This window comes from Stegostoma tigrinum, chromosome 11, assembly GCF_030684315.1.
Source record: "Stegostoma tigrinum isolate sSteTig4 chromosome 11, sSteTig4.hap1, whole genome shotgun sequence".
NCBI lineage: Eukaryota > Metazoa > Chordata > Chondrichthyes > Orectolobiformes > Stegostomatidae > Stegostoma > Stegostoma tigrinum.
The window spans coordinates 62,763,633-62,782,257 of NC_081364.1; the positions used below are offsets into that span (position 1 = coordinate 62,763,633).

The 18,625-nt window shown below is 39.2% G+C and overlaps 1 protein-coding gene across 1 annotated transcript in view; it reads left to right on the forward strand.

Moving 5' to 3' along the window:
- dnah1 (dynein, axonemal, heavy chain 1) overlaps positions 1 to 18,625 on the forward strand; it is a 392,016-nt gene that overhangs the window by 248,073 nt on the left and 125,318 nt on the right. The window contains exons 48-53 of the mRNA XM_059649497.1: positions 2,362 to 2,558; positions 7,516 to 7,651; positions 9,702 to 9,910; positions 13,361 to 13,532; positions 13,630 to 13,821; positions 18,422 to 18,532. Coding sequence (XP_059505480.1) covers positions 2,362 to 2,558; positions 7,516 to 7,651; positions 9,702 to 9,910; positions 13,361 to 13,532; positions 13,630 to 13,821; positions 18,422 to 18,532 — 1,017 coding nt within the window. The remainder of the gene's footprint in view (positions 1 to 2,361; positions 2,559 to 7,515; positions 7,652 to 9,701; positions 9,911 to 13,360; positions 13,533 to 13,629; positions 13,822 to 18,421; positions 18,533 to 18,625) is intronic.

Consider the following 18,625-nt stretch of genomic DNA (forward strand, 5'->3'; position numbering starts at 1 on the left):
GTCATTTCCTGTTCTTTTTCTCACATGACCCACTATCACTCGTATCCTTACATACAGATGAGGAAGGACACCACTTTGATTGGGACAACACATCCATCCTAGGACAAGCCAAACAGAGACACGCACAAGAATTCCTAGAAGCATGGCATTCCAACCGGAACTCCATCAACAAACACATTGGCTCCAAATCAATGTGTTTGTTGATGGAGTTCCGGTTGGAATGCCATGCTTCTAGGAATTCTCGTGCCTGTCTCTGTTTGGCTTGTCCTAGGATGGATGTGTTGTCCCAATCAAAGTGGTGTCCTTCCTCATCTGTATGTAAGGATACAAGTGATAGTGGGTCATGTGAGAAAAAGAACAGGAAATGACATCACCAACGCAGGAAATGAAATCACCAACCCAAGGAAACCTAACCAGATAAATAGAAAGCGGGACATAACACCAGCGCTTCGTCGGAGGCTCACTGATGATGTCACCTAGAATGGTGACGAAGCGTCTGAAAACTAACCTTCCAGCTCAGCGAGCAAACTCACATCCAGAACCTCAACCTGAGCTACAAATCTTCTCAAAACTCACTAAGAGAAACACTAGCAACACTACTAAAAGAATGAGACCTAAGTGACACCATCTCCACAGCCAACATACTGAAATTACTGGACGTATGTCTCACGACCCACTTTATCTTTAATGGGCAAATCTATGAACATATCAATGGGACATCCATGGGATCACTTATCCCAGACTATGCCAAACGAAGAAGCATACCTCTACCAAGTATTTACGGACCACAGATACCCGAACAGCTGGGTCCAACAATGTCTGTCACACCATCAACAGCAGAAAGATACAATACGCCCTGACACACTTGTCACATTACCGTACATGAAGAACATAACCGAACTGACCACAAGTCTCCTAAGACCATTAGGCATCAGAGTGGCACACAGACCTATGTCAACCCTACGCCAACTGCTGACTCAAACCAAAGACCCCTTACCCATTATGCACAGAACCAACGTGATATACAAGATTCCATGCAAAGACCGCAACAAACATTACATTGCAGAGACAGGAAGGAAACTGGCCACAAGAATACCTAAACACCAACTAGCATCAAAAAGGCAGAACCAGTATTCCATTCACACAGACAAGGAGAACCACCAGTTCATTTGGGACAACATCAAAATCCTAGCACAGGCCAAACAGAGACAGGCACGGGAATATCTAGAGGCCTGGTTCTGCGCCAAGAAGGCCATCAGTAAACGTGTCAAATTAGACCCAATAAATACTCCACTGCAAAGAAAAACCGGAAATGAGGTAATCAACTCTAATAGACCCCAGAGTTTAATTACCAGGCAGGAAAATACAACAGTGCTTCACTGGAGGCTACACTGACGATGTTACCGAACTGGGTATTGAAACATCTGCAAACTAACGAACCAGCTCGGTGAGCAAACAACCACAGGATCCATAACCTAAGCAACAAATCTACTCAAGAATGTAATTTGTTTCTTACCAGCGCTGAGGTATATGTGGCATGCAGCAGATCCAAAGTGTACAGTGCCCGACCAAAGCCTCCTTTGATGTGCACATTTAGGTTACTGGTGGAGACCAACCCCTGCCAGAGATTTAAGCCTGAAGGGAATAGCTACTGCAGCAGACATTCCAGCAGTTGTCCAAAACAGCATCTGAAATGTCTCCAGACCTGAGGACCCAATGAGCCTCTGAAGAAAAGAACACGAGTTACCTTTTTTGGACCTAGTTGACCTTGACATCTTCAGACTGATACATGATCATCTGTGGGATTACCTAGCAGGGTGTTTGGATCGACGTTGCAGTTGGGGCCTATTCACATAATTTCAAGGCTATTACAATACTTGCACCAGTTATGGGTCCAGGTGCTTAGCCCTTCTACCTAATTTGAAAATTCTGTGACAGAATGAAGGAGGGCCCCTAATCTGACATTATGTGCCTTTGTCTCTTTGTCTCTAAGCACATGGGAACAGGACATTCTCAAGCAGCATAAGAAATGAATCTTTGGGCCTATATCTTCTCCTGATGTTGATTAAGTTTTTTTTTAGTAGGATCACCTCTGCGCCCCCCCCCCCCAGCCTCCACACCCTCCAAAATTACATGGCTCATAGGACACAGAAAAGACCTGCCTAAGTCAGTCGGTTTAATTAGCAAATCAGGCAAGAAGGTTGATATGTTCAACTGCAAGAGCAATTTAAGCAATAGTGCTGAAGTTAGCCACATGAAGACAAACTTTTTTGACAATTGTATAATTGCTATATGCCCCTTATCTAATTGATAAACTAAAGAAGACACAGTGTATTCAAAGTTTCTCTTTGGTCCTTGCAGTTGGTGCATGTTATTGAGGAATACATGGATGACTTCAATCAGACAAGCACTAGTAAGCTGAAAATTGTTCTCTTCATGGATGCCATCCAACATATTTGTAGAATCAGCAGGATTCTTCGGCAACCATTGGGCAATGCTCTCCTACTGGGAGTTGGGGGTAGTGGCAGACAGTCCCTAACAAGATTAGCATCACATATGTAAGTAGGAATATGTTATGTCTATCCACTATATTCTAATAATAAACTATATTCTTCTATGTAATTTCTTTAAACAGGTGAAGATATACTTTTGGACTGTTCGTTATTTTACACAAACTGAACAGTGGCATTCTATGAAACTACAAATTTGAGATGGTTTCTAGTTGTGGCTCAGTTATTAATTCAGTTAACTGTAGCCTCAAGACAGTAGATTCATGTCCCATTCAGAATCCCTATAGTGCAAGGAGAGGCTATTTGACCCATCAAATCAGTACTGACCCTCCTAAGAGCATCCTCCAATACCTCCAACCCAGGCCTACTCACCCCACTCTATCCCCCATAATCCCACATTTACCACAACCATCCCACCAAGCCTGCACACCCCTGGATACTATGGGCAATTTAGCATAGCCACCCCACCTAACTTGCACATTTTTAGACTGTGGGAGGAAACCGGAGCATCTGATGGAAATCTGCACAGTCATCAGGAGAACATGCAAACTCCACACAGATAGTCGCCCAAGGCTAGAATCAAACCCATGTCCCTGGTGCTGTGAAGCAGGAGTGCTAAGCCCTGTGCTGCTCCAGAGATTTGAACGCAGAATCCAGGCTGATATTGCCATGTTGTTGCTCTGCTAAAGACCCTGACTTCCAGATGAATCAAAAAATCAAAGCCTGTTTGTTTGCAAAGCCTCTTTTGGCACAGTGGTGGTGTCCCTACTTCTGAGCCAGAAAGCCTGGGTTCAAGTCACAGTTGCTCCAGTGGTATGTAGTGGCATCTCTAAACAGGTTGATTATAAATGTTAGATACATTTTTAACCTGAGAATCTTAAGTAAAGAAGTGAATAGTTGGGTGGAATTTAATACAGTGTACCAGAGATAAGTTTGGAGGTGCACGAGCCATGTGATCAATTATAAAGGTTTGGGGTAGAGACTCCACAGTCCTCTGATTAAATCCAGGGAGGGAAGTCTTTGGGAGGCTTCTTGTTTTGAAGCCAACTGAAGCCCCAACTTTTCCTCAAAAGTCTAAAATCTACAAGTTATGTCTTGTATATCCTACTAATTAAAATTAAATACATTCTGAAGGGAGCTACATTTTACAATCTGGAGATGCTTCCATGGGCCATGATACACTAACTACAACTTACCCTTGAATTCTTCCCTTCTAAAAGTGTTTGGGGGCAGGATTTCTGCAACTGGGGCTTTGCCACAATTTGGCTAAGCTAGAGATCTTTTCTGTACCCTTGAAAATTCCAGAGCATTGACATTTTGACATTTCAGACCTTTTGTCAAAATTGGAGTAAGTTATAAATGTAGCTTTTAAGCTAGCATTGAGATTGGGAAAGGAGCAAAATAGGAACAGAGAAAAAAGAAATGTCAATGATGGGATAGAAGGCAGGAGAGATTAAATAACTAAAAGGGAATAATGGGTCAAGAGGAGTTGTAAAAGGGAATAGCAGAACCATTACCAAAAGCTGTCAGTTGAGAAAATGAGGACACTGATTCCAATCTGAAATATTTGAACCTTGTACTGAGTCCAGAAGTGTATGAAGTGCCAAGTGATAGAGTCATAGAATCATGCAGCATGGAAACAGACCCTCCAAGTCAGATATCCCAATCTGATCTAGTCCCATTTGCCAGCATTTGGCCCATAAACCTCTAACCTCTTCCTATTCATATACCCATCCAGATGCCTTTTAAATGTTGTAATTGTACCTGCCTCCACCACTTCCTCTGGCAGCTTGTTCCATACATGCACCACCCTCTGCATGAAAAAGTTACCCCTCAGGTCCTTTTAAAATTTTTACACTCTCACCTTAAACCTATGCCCACTAGTTGTGGACTCTTCCACCCTAGGAAAAAGACCTTGGCTATTCACCCTACTCATGTCCCTCTTGATTTTATAAATCTCTATGAAAGCACCCCTCAGCCTTCGAGACCCAGGAAAACAGCCCCAGCCTATTCAGTCTATAACTCAAACCTCAGCAATATCCTTGTAAATCTTTTCTGCACCCTCTCAAGTTTAACATCCTTCCTATAGTAGAGTGACTAGAATTGTACACAGTATCCTAAAAGTGGCCACACCAATGTATTGTACAGCTACAATATGATGCCCCAACTCCTGTACTTAATGTTCTGACTAATGAAATCAAGCGAGCCAAACATCTTTGTCACCACCCTGTATGACTGCGACTCCACTTTCAAGGAACTACGCACTTGCACCCCTAGGTCTCTTTCTTCGGCAACACTTCCCATTTCCCTACTATAAACAGTGCAAGTCCTGCCCTGATTTGCCTTACCAAAGTGCAACACCTCACATTTATCTAAATTAAACTCCATTTGCCACTCCTGGGTCCATTGGCCCATCTGATCAAGGTACCATTGTACTTTGAGATAACCTTCTTCACTGTTCACTGCACCAACTATTTTGATGTCATCTGCAAGCTTACTCGCTATACTTCACATTCACATCCAAATCATTTATATAAATGACAAAAAGCAGTAGACCCAGCACTGATCTTTGTGGCACACCGCTGGCCACAGGCCTCGAGCCCGAAAAGCAATCCTCCAGCACTCCCCTCTGTTTCCTACCTTTAAGTGAATTTTGTATCCAATTAGTGAGATCACCCTGCATCCCATGTGATCTAACCTGACTAACCAGTCTACCATTGCAGAACCTTGACAAATGCTTGCATACAGGCAATATCTACTATTCTGCCTTCATCAGTCTTCTTTGTCACCTCTTCAAAAAACTTAAGTTAGTGAGACATAATTTGCATGCAGAAAGCCATATTGACAACCCATATTCAGTCCTTGCCTTTCCAAATGCATGTAAATCCTGTCACTCAGATTCCCTTCAAACAATTTACCCACTGCTGACGTAAGACTCATCGGTCTATAGTTCCCTGGCTTTTCTTTCCCACTTTTCTTAAATAATGGCACTGCATGAGCCAACCTCCAGACTTCCAGCACCTCATCCGTGGCTGTCAATGACACAAGTATCTCAGTAAGTCAAAATATAACATACTGTTGCTTAAATTTATATTAAGCATCATTGTGTAGGAGGCTGAGTAAGGAGAGGTTAGAATGAGGCAAAAAATTATAATGATTAGCGATTAGAATTGCAGAGTCGTAACTGGAAACTGAATGGGGATATACTGCTAACTAGTAACCCAATCTATGTTCGGCATCCATAGCATAGAGCAAGCATGTAACAAGTACAATGTACTAAATTGAAGAAGTTCATGTAAATTGTTTTTTCACCTAGAAGAAGTGTTTGGGTTGCTGGATAGTGAGAATGGAGGATTTAAAGGCATAATTGCATACTTGCATAGATAAGTGCCGTGAAAAGAGAAGGGACTATATTGGAATGGCAGTGAAGTGGACCAAGATGTTGTGGTTGTACCAGCCCCTTTGGAATGCTGAAAGAAGAGATAGTATAAGATGTATTTGATTGTGGCAACAACGTACTAAAATGATAATACGTTGAATGTAAAAACTAGTGAGATGGAACACAAGAATGTTACGATGCTGGGTGAATAGGGGAGGGATAAAAGCAGAAATTGAGTGAACATTGTGTTGTGCTTTAGTGTTGTGCTCCTTTGCCTAAGACAAAGGAACAGGTGATGATTGCATGTTAATTGAGGGACAGTTGGGTGAGTATTTGTCTGGATGTATTTCTACATGGAACAAGTGGATCTTGGAAAGAAGCAAGCCATGCTGGGTTGCTATACTAAGAGATAGGAGGTCACAAAGAGATGGTGGGCAATAACTTTTCTTCTGTCTTCAGCCGAATGTGATATTTCAGTGTTTTCGCTTATACCTCCTCTAGAACCATCTTTTGTTTATTTATTATCTCATTATCTTTTCCTTTTGCCTAATACAATCATCGCTTTTGTCTGACTTCCATTCTATCATAATCTTCCTTTTGTACTTTCTTAAATTTGTCATTTCCATCAAGGCAAAAGATGAAATACAATAAAGTAGTATAAATATTTAATAATTAAATATGTACTACACAGCTATTTTAAATATGTACTATAAACTGCATTACATTCAAAAGAATTCCTACTCATGAAAGCCTATTAAAAATATTTAAGCCCTTCGACTACTTAATCCTTATAAATACAAACAGACTAGCATTTATACCTGTACATTCAACACTGCTACCTTAGAGGTAGATGTTTATTGATAACTCATCTCCACTGTCTCGGTTCAAACCTCAATTATAAATGAGTAAATGAGAGTCTCATGAACACACAATTGTGCTCCTAGATGATTGCAGGTTTCACTGTTATGTAATTAGAACCAGAAAATGCCCTCAATGTAGCCTAAAGATACTTTTTTAAATATTCTCTTTTACTGTTTACCTTTTTTTATTTTATTGTATTCCCTTCCATGGACTATTGAACTATTGGACTTTTTTCTCCTGCAGAGTGAGACAAAAACACCATAGTGACAGAGCTAACTCTGTAATGAAAAGATCCTATTATACTGCTAGCATTGTAGTTATAATGTAGTACTAATGAGGTGTTTGGGATAGCATGACGTTAATGATGCTCCTTTAATTTTCTTGAAAATGTGTGGAATTTTTCTGAGGCAGAAGTATGTAAGTTCAAATATTACATAAGGAGCTTTTGAAAATCTATGTGTACCAAGAAACCAGAGTTTATACACGTGATATAACTTGGATTATACTGGTTCATCTTTATGGATGGTGCTAGCCAGTTGTAAGTCTACAATCAGCCAAATATTTATTTCACAGCCTCCTTAGCCTACTATTCCCTCAGGGTGTGTATACAGCTCATTTATTATTAAATATGTACTCTCACTGAACCTATCTGAAGGTTAAACCCTTTGAATCTAATTGAAAGCAAAATTGTGCATTTGCCAACCTGAGAAATGTAAAAATCCTTTATTCAGTAATTTTTAAAGTTATTCAATTTTTCTCTCACAGGGCTGAATTTGAGTGTATTCAAATTGAACTTGCTAAAAATTACGGGACAGTAGAGTGGAGAGAAGATATCAAAGGGATCCTGATGAAAGCGGGAATACAGTTACAACAGCTCACCTTTCTTTTTGTAGACACACAGGTACCTCTCTACAACAGCTGTATTTACTGACCCTGCAGCTTCGTAGGGTGTACTCACCACACATACTTACTTCCTTTCACCACTGGACTGCCCTGTTTGTTTTCTCTTCCTGCCCTTGCTGCTTGCCTCCCTCATTGTCTGCTACCCACCATTGCTGCCTCCTCTCTCCTATTCCTCAATTCCTCCTCCATCTGTTCCATCTACTTAATGCTTCTTCCTGTTATCTTCATGACTTGTCCCCTTCTCATTGACCATCTCTAACCAAAAAAGAGCCCATGGTGTTAGGGGCAAGGTACTGGCATTGATAGAGAATTGACTGACTAGTAGAAGGCAGAGAGTAGGTCTTTTTCAGGATGGCAGCCGATGACGATTGGAATTCCAGTAGGCGTCCATGTTGGGACCACAACTATTCAAGTTGTACATTTATGATCAGAAGAACAGGGCATTGTTGTTAAGTTTTAAGACGAAACAAAGATAGCTGAAGTGCCAAGTCGCGTTGAGGAAGTGGGGAGGCTACAGAAAGACTTGAACAGTCTAGGAGAATGGACAAAGAGTGGCAGATGGATTACAGTGTGGGAAGGTGTGAGGTTACACACTTTGGTAGGAAGAGTAGAGACGTAGACTATTTTCTAAATAGGGAAAGGCTTTGGAAATCTGAACACGAAGGGCCTTCAGAGGCCTAGTTCATGATTCTCTTAAAGTTAACATGCAGGTTCAGCTGGCAGTTAGGAAGACAAATGCAATATTAACATTCATTTCAAGAGGGCTAGAATACATGTGCAGAAATGCATTAATGAGTTTCTATAATGTAGTGGTCAAACAGCATTTGGAATATTGTGAGCATTTTGTGGCCCTGTATCGAAGGAAGGATGTGCTGGTGTTAGATGGAGGTTTACAAGAATGATCCTGGGGATAAAGAGCTTGTCACATGAGGAATGGATGAAGACTCTGGTTCTGTACTCAATGGAGTTTAGAAGGATCAAGAGGATCTGACTGAAACTTATAGAATACTGAGAGGCCTGGATAAAGTAAATGTGGAGAAGCTGTTTCCACTAATTGGAAAGACTAGGACCCCAAGGCTACAGCCTTAGATTGAATGAATGACTCTTTAGAACTGAGATGAGAAGGAAGGGTTAATTTGTGGAATTCATTGCTGGAGAGGGCTATAGAGGCCAAAGCAACAAAAGAAGTGACATCCTTTCTCGTGTTCATTTAATAGGCTAATGCCTTGACCAATCAGAGTCAATCCGCCTTGTTTAAAATTTAAACAAAGCTTGACTGCGGTCATCATCATCATCATCATCATCATCATCATCATCTAGCTGGTGCATTCTATGTTGCATCATCTATAGTAATCAGAGCCCACTTGCCAAACAATCTGTTGTCTCATACAGCATAAATATTGCCTTTCCTTCACTTTGTATTGTTCTGATGAATTCAAGATGAAAGTTTTCAATAAAATGTCTTTTTTTCAGCAATACTCAAGTTCTGTGCTACAAAAGACTATTTATAATAAATATAATTATACACAAAGTATATGTGATTAGAGAAAACTGTCCCAACAGCAGTTTTCCTTGAATAATTGGCTGATTAAATAATTAATCAATATCAAAGTTATTGACTAGAAAATTTTACTCTTGTGTCTGTATTTCAACACACCAGTGAAACAATTACATCAGCGTAATGGTAAGCAAAAATTGCAAACAGTCATTTCTAGCCTAGTATCTGTTAAAGACTAAATTACCTTTGTACAGCTTCTTACCTTGGTTCCAAATTTATCCAAAAATATAGAAAGTATTTTTGACAACTTTATCTTCAGAACATATCTAGAGCTTTGCTGAATTCCTCCAAAGTGAATCATTAATAAAATAGAAAGCACAAGTACTGAATCTGAGAATTTTAAGCATTCATACAATTATATTAGCAACTCATTTCCACCCTTGAGTAGTAACTCAAGTCAAGTGGATTTAAAAGTCATAACTAGTGGTATGATTTTAAAACAGCTTTTGACAGGTAACAAATTCAACTTTTGTCATTTGTTTTTCCTCAGATCAAAGATGAATCATTTTTAGAGGATGTAAACAACATCTTGAATTCAGGAGATGTTCCAAATTTATACAGCTTTGATGAGCAAGAGGAAATCTTCAATGCAATGAAACCAGTTGTTCAGGACCTAGGGCAGCAGCCAACCAAGGCCAATATGATGGCTGCATACACAAAACGAGTACGCAATAATGTTCATACTGTGCTGTGCATGAGGTAAGTTTTCCTGCTTATACCTTCCAAACCAGATTGTTCCCATCACTAAGTCTCAAAATTCCTACATTGAGTGACAACCAAGTCCATTCCTCCTGATTAACCTTTTGTACTCTTCTTTTCATTATTATGTCATGCTTTCCCAGCAGACATCAAGCTGTTTCTTCAAAGGAAATGTAGGTAGATTTTGATCAGTAGATAGTTATTGACCTGCTCTGCAGAGAAGAAGTAGCTGTCTCAGCTGAACAATAGTGTTTGGTGTGGTAAGAGGGCCATGATATCTATTTGGGACCTACTGATGTAATTTATTTAAAGGGATCCTCCTTAATTAGCTAACTAATGAGCTCAGCAAGCAACTTTAGTGCCTAATATCATGCAGAAAAAGAACAGAAGAAGTCAAGCTTTTCACTTCAGTGATGCAACTAATAGGGTTAATGCTGTGAGAACTTTCTAGTTGTAAACCAGTAAAACCAGCCTTTTCGCCAAGCTCTCAGCTAATCAAGGACCTCATTTTATAATTGTTTGGGTCCTTGTCAAAAGGAAGGTGAGAGACAAGTCTAAAAACAGACAATAAAATTAATATTTAAAACTATATGTTAAATATCATAGAGGAACAGCAAAATACAAACAATAATAATTTATAAAATGCAAACATAAAAATAGAAAACTGAATTTACGAGAGCAAATAGGATGGTGAGTAAAGAAAAATGACAGCAAAAATAAAGGCTTTAAAACTAAACAGCATAACATCAGCACTAAATGATCATGTGAAAAATTACAGAATGAACAGTAATTTGCTATTATTTTTGTTCCGAGAAATCAAACTGAGCAGATGTTTGAGAGGGTGTTTGATCTTGCTATTGAAAGTAGTGTGAAATATGATGAGGGGCAAGATTCTGGAATGAAATTCTAAAATACAGGGTGCTGCTTTCATTAAAGCTGCTAGTTTCAAATAAGTGCATTGTGTTCATTCAGCAATATTACAGCATAAGGTCAAAGTGTTTAGACAGAACTTTTTAACATTTAGTTTAGCAAATAAGTATAATATACAAAATAATATTACAGCAATGAAATTACATCTGACATTCAAATAGAATAATTGCTGAAAAAGTTTTAGGGTGGCAGTGCATGAACTGAACTTTAAGAAAATAAAACTGACGGGTCCAAGATTAAGAAGGCAATCCTTGCAGCTTTCTGCTTTAATTCCATTGGGCCCCAAAATAATTCAGGGTATCCCAACCATGTTGATTGGCACTGGCCAGGCCTGAGGAACCCCTGAGCTCGGGATCACCTTGTATGCAATGTCAGGGCCAATGTCTATTCTCTAACAATCAACAATCCCTACGATTGTTTGTACTCTGGAATAGTTGCATTTAGTAATCCAGAGATTTGGACATATGCTGCGGAAAAAGGAGTTCAAATTCCACTGGCTGCTAAAGGAATTTGAATCCAATACAATTGATTAACTAGCTATAAAAAGCTAAGTTGACTTTGGTGACTATGAACCCAAATTGTAGTAAAATCCTGCCTGGTACCCTAATGTCCTCTTAAGCAAAATCATCCACTTACACATCAAACCCAATTAAGTAGGCAGCACTGTGTTATAAGAGTTTGGAGGGGATGCTCTTCAGGGTCCTCAACATTGGTATTAAATCCCATAAAGGGATATCAGGTTAAAAAAGGAAACTTCCTACTGATTACCACCAACTGTCTCCCTCAACTGATGATTCAGAATTCCTTGAGGTTGAATACTACATGAAAAAAGCACTGAGGATAACAAAAGCACTGAGGATAACAGGTATACTCTGTGTGGGGAACTTCAATACCCATTGCCAAGAGTTTCTTGACAGAACCATTATTGGCTGATTTGGCCAAGTCCTGAAGAACATTATCTGCCAAAGTGAGCCTGTGATAAGTGGCGTGAAACCAAAATGAGAGAAGAAAACTACATGGTTTTGTCCTTACTCGTCTACCTGTCACAGACGTATTTTCCCATGGCTGTCTCAGTAGAAGTGACCACCAGAAAGTCTTTATGAAAGTGAAGTCCCACCTTCACGCTAAAGTCTCAATCCATTGTGTTTGCCTAAATGGGATTGATTCAAAGCAGACCTTGCAGCTCAAAATTGCACATCAGTGAGGAATTGTGAGGCACTTGAAGCAACAGAAACGTTCTCCACGACAATCAGTAATTTTATTGACTTGCATATCCCTTACTCCCTTATTGCCATAAAACCAGGAAACCAACACAGGTTTCAGTAACTTGCCAAGGAGAACATTCCTGGATCAGTGCTAGATGCACATAAGAAGTAGGTGTGGACCTCATGAAGCTACAAAACATGAGTATATGTTTGTAAGCAGTTCGCTATAGACAGAGCTAAATGATCCCAAAGTTAAAAAAAATTCTGGTCAGAACTCTACAGTCTGGCAACATCCAGTTTTGAGTGGTGGTTGACAATTGAAAAACTAAGGGCCGGAAGAGACTACATGAATATCCTCGTTAATGATAGCAGAATGCATCAAGTTAGTGTAACATACAAAATTAAAGCATTTGCAACCTCTTCAGCCAGAAGTGCTCAATAGGTGATAAGTTTTTACCTCTTCTTTAGGTCCCTGACATGACAAATGCCACTCTACAGCTCATTCCATGTGATATCAAGGAATGACTGACTGCACAGGATACAGCCAAGACTGCAAAGGAACTAGCTGTACCCAAAGTCAAACTGTTCCACTATAAGTACAAAACTTGCATCTAATTGACAAAGTTCAAAAATGTCCATAAAATGCCAGACAAATCCAAACCAAACAGTTAATTTCACCACCTATGCTCAGTTTTCCTGAGATGAATCACCTCCAGAACTAATTATATCCTTCGAACAAACATAGACTAAAGACCCAAATTCCAAATGTAAGATGAGAGTAACTCCCCAAGGCAGCATAGAACCAAAAAACCTTAGAAAAGATACAGCACAGACAAAGGCAATTCAGCACACGTGTCTGGACTGGCTGAATAAACTAACTGCCCATTCAAATACCACTCAGCAGCACCTGTAGCCTTACAAATTACAGCTTTTCAGGTGCAAATCCATTACTTTTTAAAAATGAGTTGAGGGTTTCTTTGCTTTTCTGCTGTTTTTATTCTTTCATGGGATGTGAGATTAGCTGCCTTTGGCGACATTGACTGTGAACCATTGCAATCCCCTTGGTGTAGGTGTATCTAGGAATGTTTCTCCTTCAAGCAGTATTAACTTGTGATTGAGTTTTACCTCTGTAAGTATTGACATTGAGCTAAGCCAGAAAACAAGAATGCTTTCAAAGTAGCCTATCAAATCTACAATTTGGTTAAATCATACTCCATGATTGTGTAATTAACTGAAACGCTGCATAGCTAAATGTTACTTGTGATATTTTTGTGAGTAATTCTCATCAGAACCTGCTATGTTTTCATGTCCCCAGTCCAATTGGAGAAATATTCAGGGCTCGTCTGCGCCAGTTCCCGTCTCTTGTGACATGCTGTACCATTGATTGGTTTAATGAATGGCCAACTGAAGCACTCATGTCCGTTGCAAACACTTACCTAGGGGAGCTGCCAGAGCTTGAATCCAGGCCAGGCATCATGACTGCACTGGTGAGATTTCAATTGTTAGGCTCTTCAAAATAATGGTATACAGTTTCTTGTTACAATCTGCATGAAAAACTGAGCTTTCTTCATTTCTTCCCTGAAGGTCAAGATGTGCGTCTATATTCACCAAACAGTTGCAAAGAAATCCCTGCAGTATCGGGCAGAACTTTCCAGATACAACTACATCACACCCAAGAGCTATCTGGACTTGCTTAGCCTCTTCTCTGTGCTGATCGATATAAAAATACAAATGCTAAGAACTGACAGAAACAGGATGAAAGGTGGCCTGGACAAGGTGGTATTCTTTGCTGGTTGGTTTTAGTAACTTTAGAGTCCCAAAGTACAGCAAGTTTCTAGGTTTGTTTCATTATTTCTGCTAAGTTAGCTCTTCACAGCAGGTTGGTAGTAAGCATGCTTGCTTGCAGGATGCCACATGGCAGGGTACAGAAATGCATGATCGTATATCTTCCATGGACCCCAACTGCAAGTGAGGCTTTTAATTCAGATGTTGCACTCCAACATGAAGACGTGTAAGACCCGACACAACAGAAACCCTAATAAACCTTCCTGAGACCCCTGTCCAATGGCCTGTTGGTGTGGGCTCTAGCTTTAAACCAGGTAAATTATTAATTCCATGATGTGTAAGACAAAAAATCTGGTTACAAACAGTACAAGACTGTAAGACATAGGAGAAGAAGTAGGCCACCCAGCCCATTAATTCTGCTCCACCATTGAATGAGATCATGGATGATCTGATAATCCTCAAATTCATTTTCCTGCCTTTTCCCCAGTCAGTCTATTTCACTCTTGAATATCACTTTCTGCTAGCTTTCTGTGTTTCATGCATAAGTACCTCAAGTCCCTTTCCATGCAGCTTTCTGCATCTAAATATTCTGTTCTTTTGTTCTCCTTTCTTAAATACACGGTTGACACTTCCCCACATTACACTCGACTTGCTAACTTTTTGCCCATTCATTTACCCTATCAATATCTCTCTTTAAACTGTTTGTATACCTCTCACAACCTACCTAATCACCTGTTTTAAGTCATTAATATATACTGTTAACAACTGCAGTCTCAGCACTGATCCCTGTGGACCCCTGTAGTCCTAGGACGGCAACCTGAAAAAGAACACCTTAGCCCCATACACTGTTTCTTGCCTATGAACCAATTCTCTATGCATGTCAACATACTACCTCCAACATTGTCGGCTCTGAACTTATGACAACTTTTTGTGAAGTCCTTGTCAAATGTCTTCTGGAAGTTCAAATACAACATATATTCTGGTTCTCCTCTATCCACTCTGATTGTGATTTCCTCAAAAAAACTCTAATAAGTTAGTTAGACACGATTTCCCCTTTCATAAAGCCATGCTGACTCTGCTTGATTAGATTATGAATTTCAAATTTCTGCTATTACTTCCTTAATAATTGATTCCAGTACTTTTCTAATAATAAATATTAGGCCAATTGGCCTATAGTTACCTGCTTTTTGCCTCCCTCTCTTTTTGAATGAGGTATCACATTAGCTGTTTCTAATTCTCTGGTACCTCTCCAATGATTTTTGAAAAATTACAACTGATGCATCCATAATCTCTGTAGCTACCTCTTTTAGGATCCTGTGATGGAAGCCATCAGGGCTGGGGTTCAACTGCTGTAGTGATGGTGATGGTACTTAAGTCCTTCCCTGCATTCTTTCATATTAATGGTATGTTCAAAGTATTTTCTACTGTAAAGATTAATGCAAAATATCTCTTTAACTCCTCTGCCAATTCTTTATTCCTCAAAAAAACTCCTCAGATTCATTTTCTAAAGAGTCTGTGTGCACTTTGACCCCTCTCTTCCTTTTTATATATTTAAAGACGCTCTTATTGTCATTTTTATATTCCTTAGTAGTTTGCACTATAGTTTATTTTCTCTGTCATCATTATTGTTTTATCCTTTGCTCATTCTCAATTTATTCCAATCTTTATGGCTATCACTGACTTTTGCATCCTTATATGAATTTTCTTTCAACTTAATACTTTCCTTAACTTCCTTGAATAGCCATGGTTGCTTTATCCCTCTTTTAGAATCCTTCCTCCTAATTTTTGCTGAGAGTGAATTACTTCCTTAAATGCCTGCTACTGTTTGCTTACTGTCATTCCTGCTAATCTATCTGCTCACTTCACTTTAACTGACTCTATCCTTGTTTCATTGTAATTCCCTTTTTTTAAGTTAAACACAGTTATTTCCAAGCTTCTCATGTGATCTGAATATTAAATTCTATCAGGTTGTGATCACTACTTCCTAGGGGATCTCTTACTCAGAGGTAATTTATTAAACTGCCCCATTATCCATTACCAGATCCAAAATAGCCTGATTCCTGGTTAACTCATGGAACATTGCTGTAGGAAACTAGCCCTATTGCACTCTATGAATTATCACAACAAAAGCAGAACTTGCTGGAAAACTCAGCAACTCTGTGGACAGAAAACAGTACCTCTTCTTCAGAACTGAAACCAAAATGTTAACTCTCCTTTTTCTCCACAGCTGCTTCCAGAACAGCTGTGTTTTCCCACAATTTCTGTTCTTATTTCTGATCTCCAGCATCTGCAGTTTCATGTTTTTTGTTTATTATCACTCTATGAATTAGTTGTCATAGTTATCTTTTCTAATTGAACTAACCCAATCAACATGAAGATTAAAGTCACCCATAATTATTGCTGTATTCTTTTTGCATTGTCCTATATTTTGTTGATTTATAGCCAGTCCTACAGAGTGGCTACTCTTTGGTGGTCTGTATAATACTTATTCCAATGTCTTCTTTCCCTTGCTTGTTTTATTTCTGCCCAAATACACTGTACATCATCCAAGCCTAGGTCATCCTCACAACTGTCATCATTTCATTTCTTATTAACAGTGCTACCCCACCACATCTTTTCCATCCCTCCTGTGTCTTCACAAGGTCAAATATTCCTGGGATGTCAAGTTCGCAATTTTGATCTCCTTGTAACCATTTCCTATAATAGCTATAAGATCATATTTATTTACCTCAATTTGCACCATCAGTTTATTTAACGTATTCAAAATGCTTCCAGCATTAAGATACTAAGCCTTTAAGTTTGTTCTATTATTGTGTTTCCCTACACTTCTATGGTTCTTTGGTATAATATTATATAAATCCATTCTGTCCCTTTGTTTTATTTTCTAGTGATAACCAACGCCATCATTAACCTGTAATCTTAATTCTTTCATTAGATTTTATCATTTCTGTGCAACAGAACTTCCGCAAAATACTTAAAACTCTACCAACAGTGCTTCGCCAAGACTCTGGTTCCAGCATGACTCAGGTGGAGCCTATCCCATTCTCATAGCTTCCTCTTTCCCTAGTACTGGTTCCAATGTCCCATGGATTCAAACAAAAACAGAGATTGCTCGAAAGGCTCAGCCGGCGTGGCAGCATCTGTGGAGAGAAAGCAGAGTCAATTCTTGTGACTCTTGATTTACAGCATCTGCAGCTGTTTCGGTCTCTTGAATTTGAACCTGTTTCTCTCACACCAATCTTTGAGCCACATGTTTACCTCTTTAATCTTGTAGATTCTTTGCCAATTAGTTTGTGATTTGAGTTGTTATCTGGAGTTTTCTTAACTTTTTGTTCTGCTTTATAATTTAGCCCCTAGCTACTCATATTCCCACAGTTCCCATTTCTCCTATTTCATCCATCATATCACCTTACCCTGCATCTCCATTTTACTTACTTAGTTCTTATTTTGTTTTTTAAACATTTCTTACTGGTCTTTTAGTTTTAATTCATAAATGTTTCTCATATTTACCTTCACCCAGAAAGCAACCTAAGTCAAAATAATCGCTATTACCAATCAGTAAACATACAGTTTTCCTGTGATGTCACTCTTTGTTTTGTGCCTGGACCCTGATCCTGTTAAAAAGACCTTATAAGCCAGTTACCAAAAAGCACCTATTCCCTTCTGCCATACTGCCTCCAAGGCCCCCGAAGTATATACTCACTAGGCTGTTTCTCATTCTAGATGAGATGCCTTCAACCTGATTGTGTAAAACTTACTGATCCTTGCAACTGTGTCTCTGTAATGATTGTAAGATTATACACATTAACTTTTTTGTGCTGTTAGCTAATTTATTCTGTCAAATGCTTCAGGCATTCAAAATATATTAATTTAATATTTTTTCCACTATTTTGACTTTTGATCTTATTTACTGCTGTTTTTCTATTTTGTATGCTCTGTCCCTTCCTTTCCCGCTCTGGGTTCATTAACCAAATGGCTTCCCTGCAATAACGCCATGTACTGTTGCTTTGTAAACCTACATTTCTCCTCTCCCAAACTCTCCTCCCCTCTACTTGGTTTAAAGCCCTGTGATTCGCAAGGAACCTGACCCACATTACCTTCCACTGCAGTACTGGTGCCAGTGCCTTATGAATTGAAGACCATCGTGCCCACACCAATTTGGTTGTACAGAACTTGAGTATTACTTGAAAACATCACATTTGATCAAAGCATTTGTCTTGCACTCATAGAACATTTCACAACTGTAAATTCAATGGGGAAACCAATATTTATACTGCATGAAATGCTGATTACTTGCCAGGTGGGTTCTGACTGGTAGAGGCATTGTTATGCATTCAGTGTAAATGGTGGTTTACCCATTGAATTTGTATTCTCGCAAAATGGCTTGATGACTACAAGATGAACTTCAACAAAATGTACAATTTTTTCAGAAATACTCAAGATTTGTGGCTACTTCATTGTTCAGTAAAATTGCTCATTTCAACACTAAGCATTCAACATAGATCAGTGACAGCTCATGCTGACACATTTCTATGTTTAAATGCCATTCAGTGTAAGTTTTACTGAATCTTTCCTTGCTTTTCTGCTTTAGCTTCTGCGCACTGCAGAGGATGTGGCTAAAATGCAGGAAGAGTTGGAATCCATGAGACCCCTTCTAGAAGAAGCAGCCCAAGATACTGTAACGACAATGGAAAAAATAAAGGTACAGTAAATTTAATATGTTGGGATATGCTGTAGAGTTGGATCAGAAATTTACTGTATTGCAAGAGAAGAGTATCCTATGCTGACATGGAGT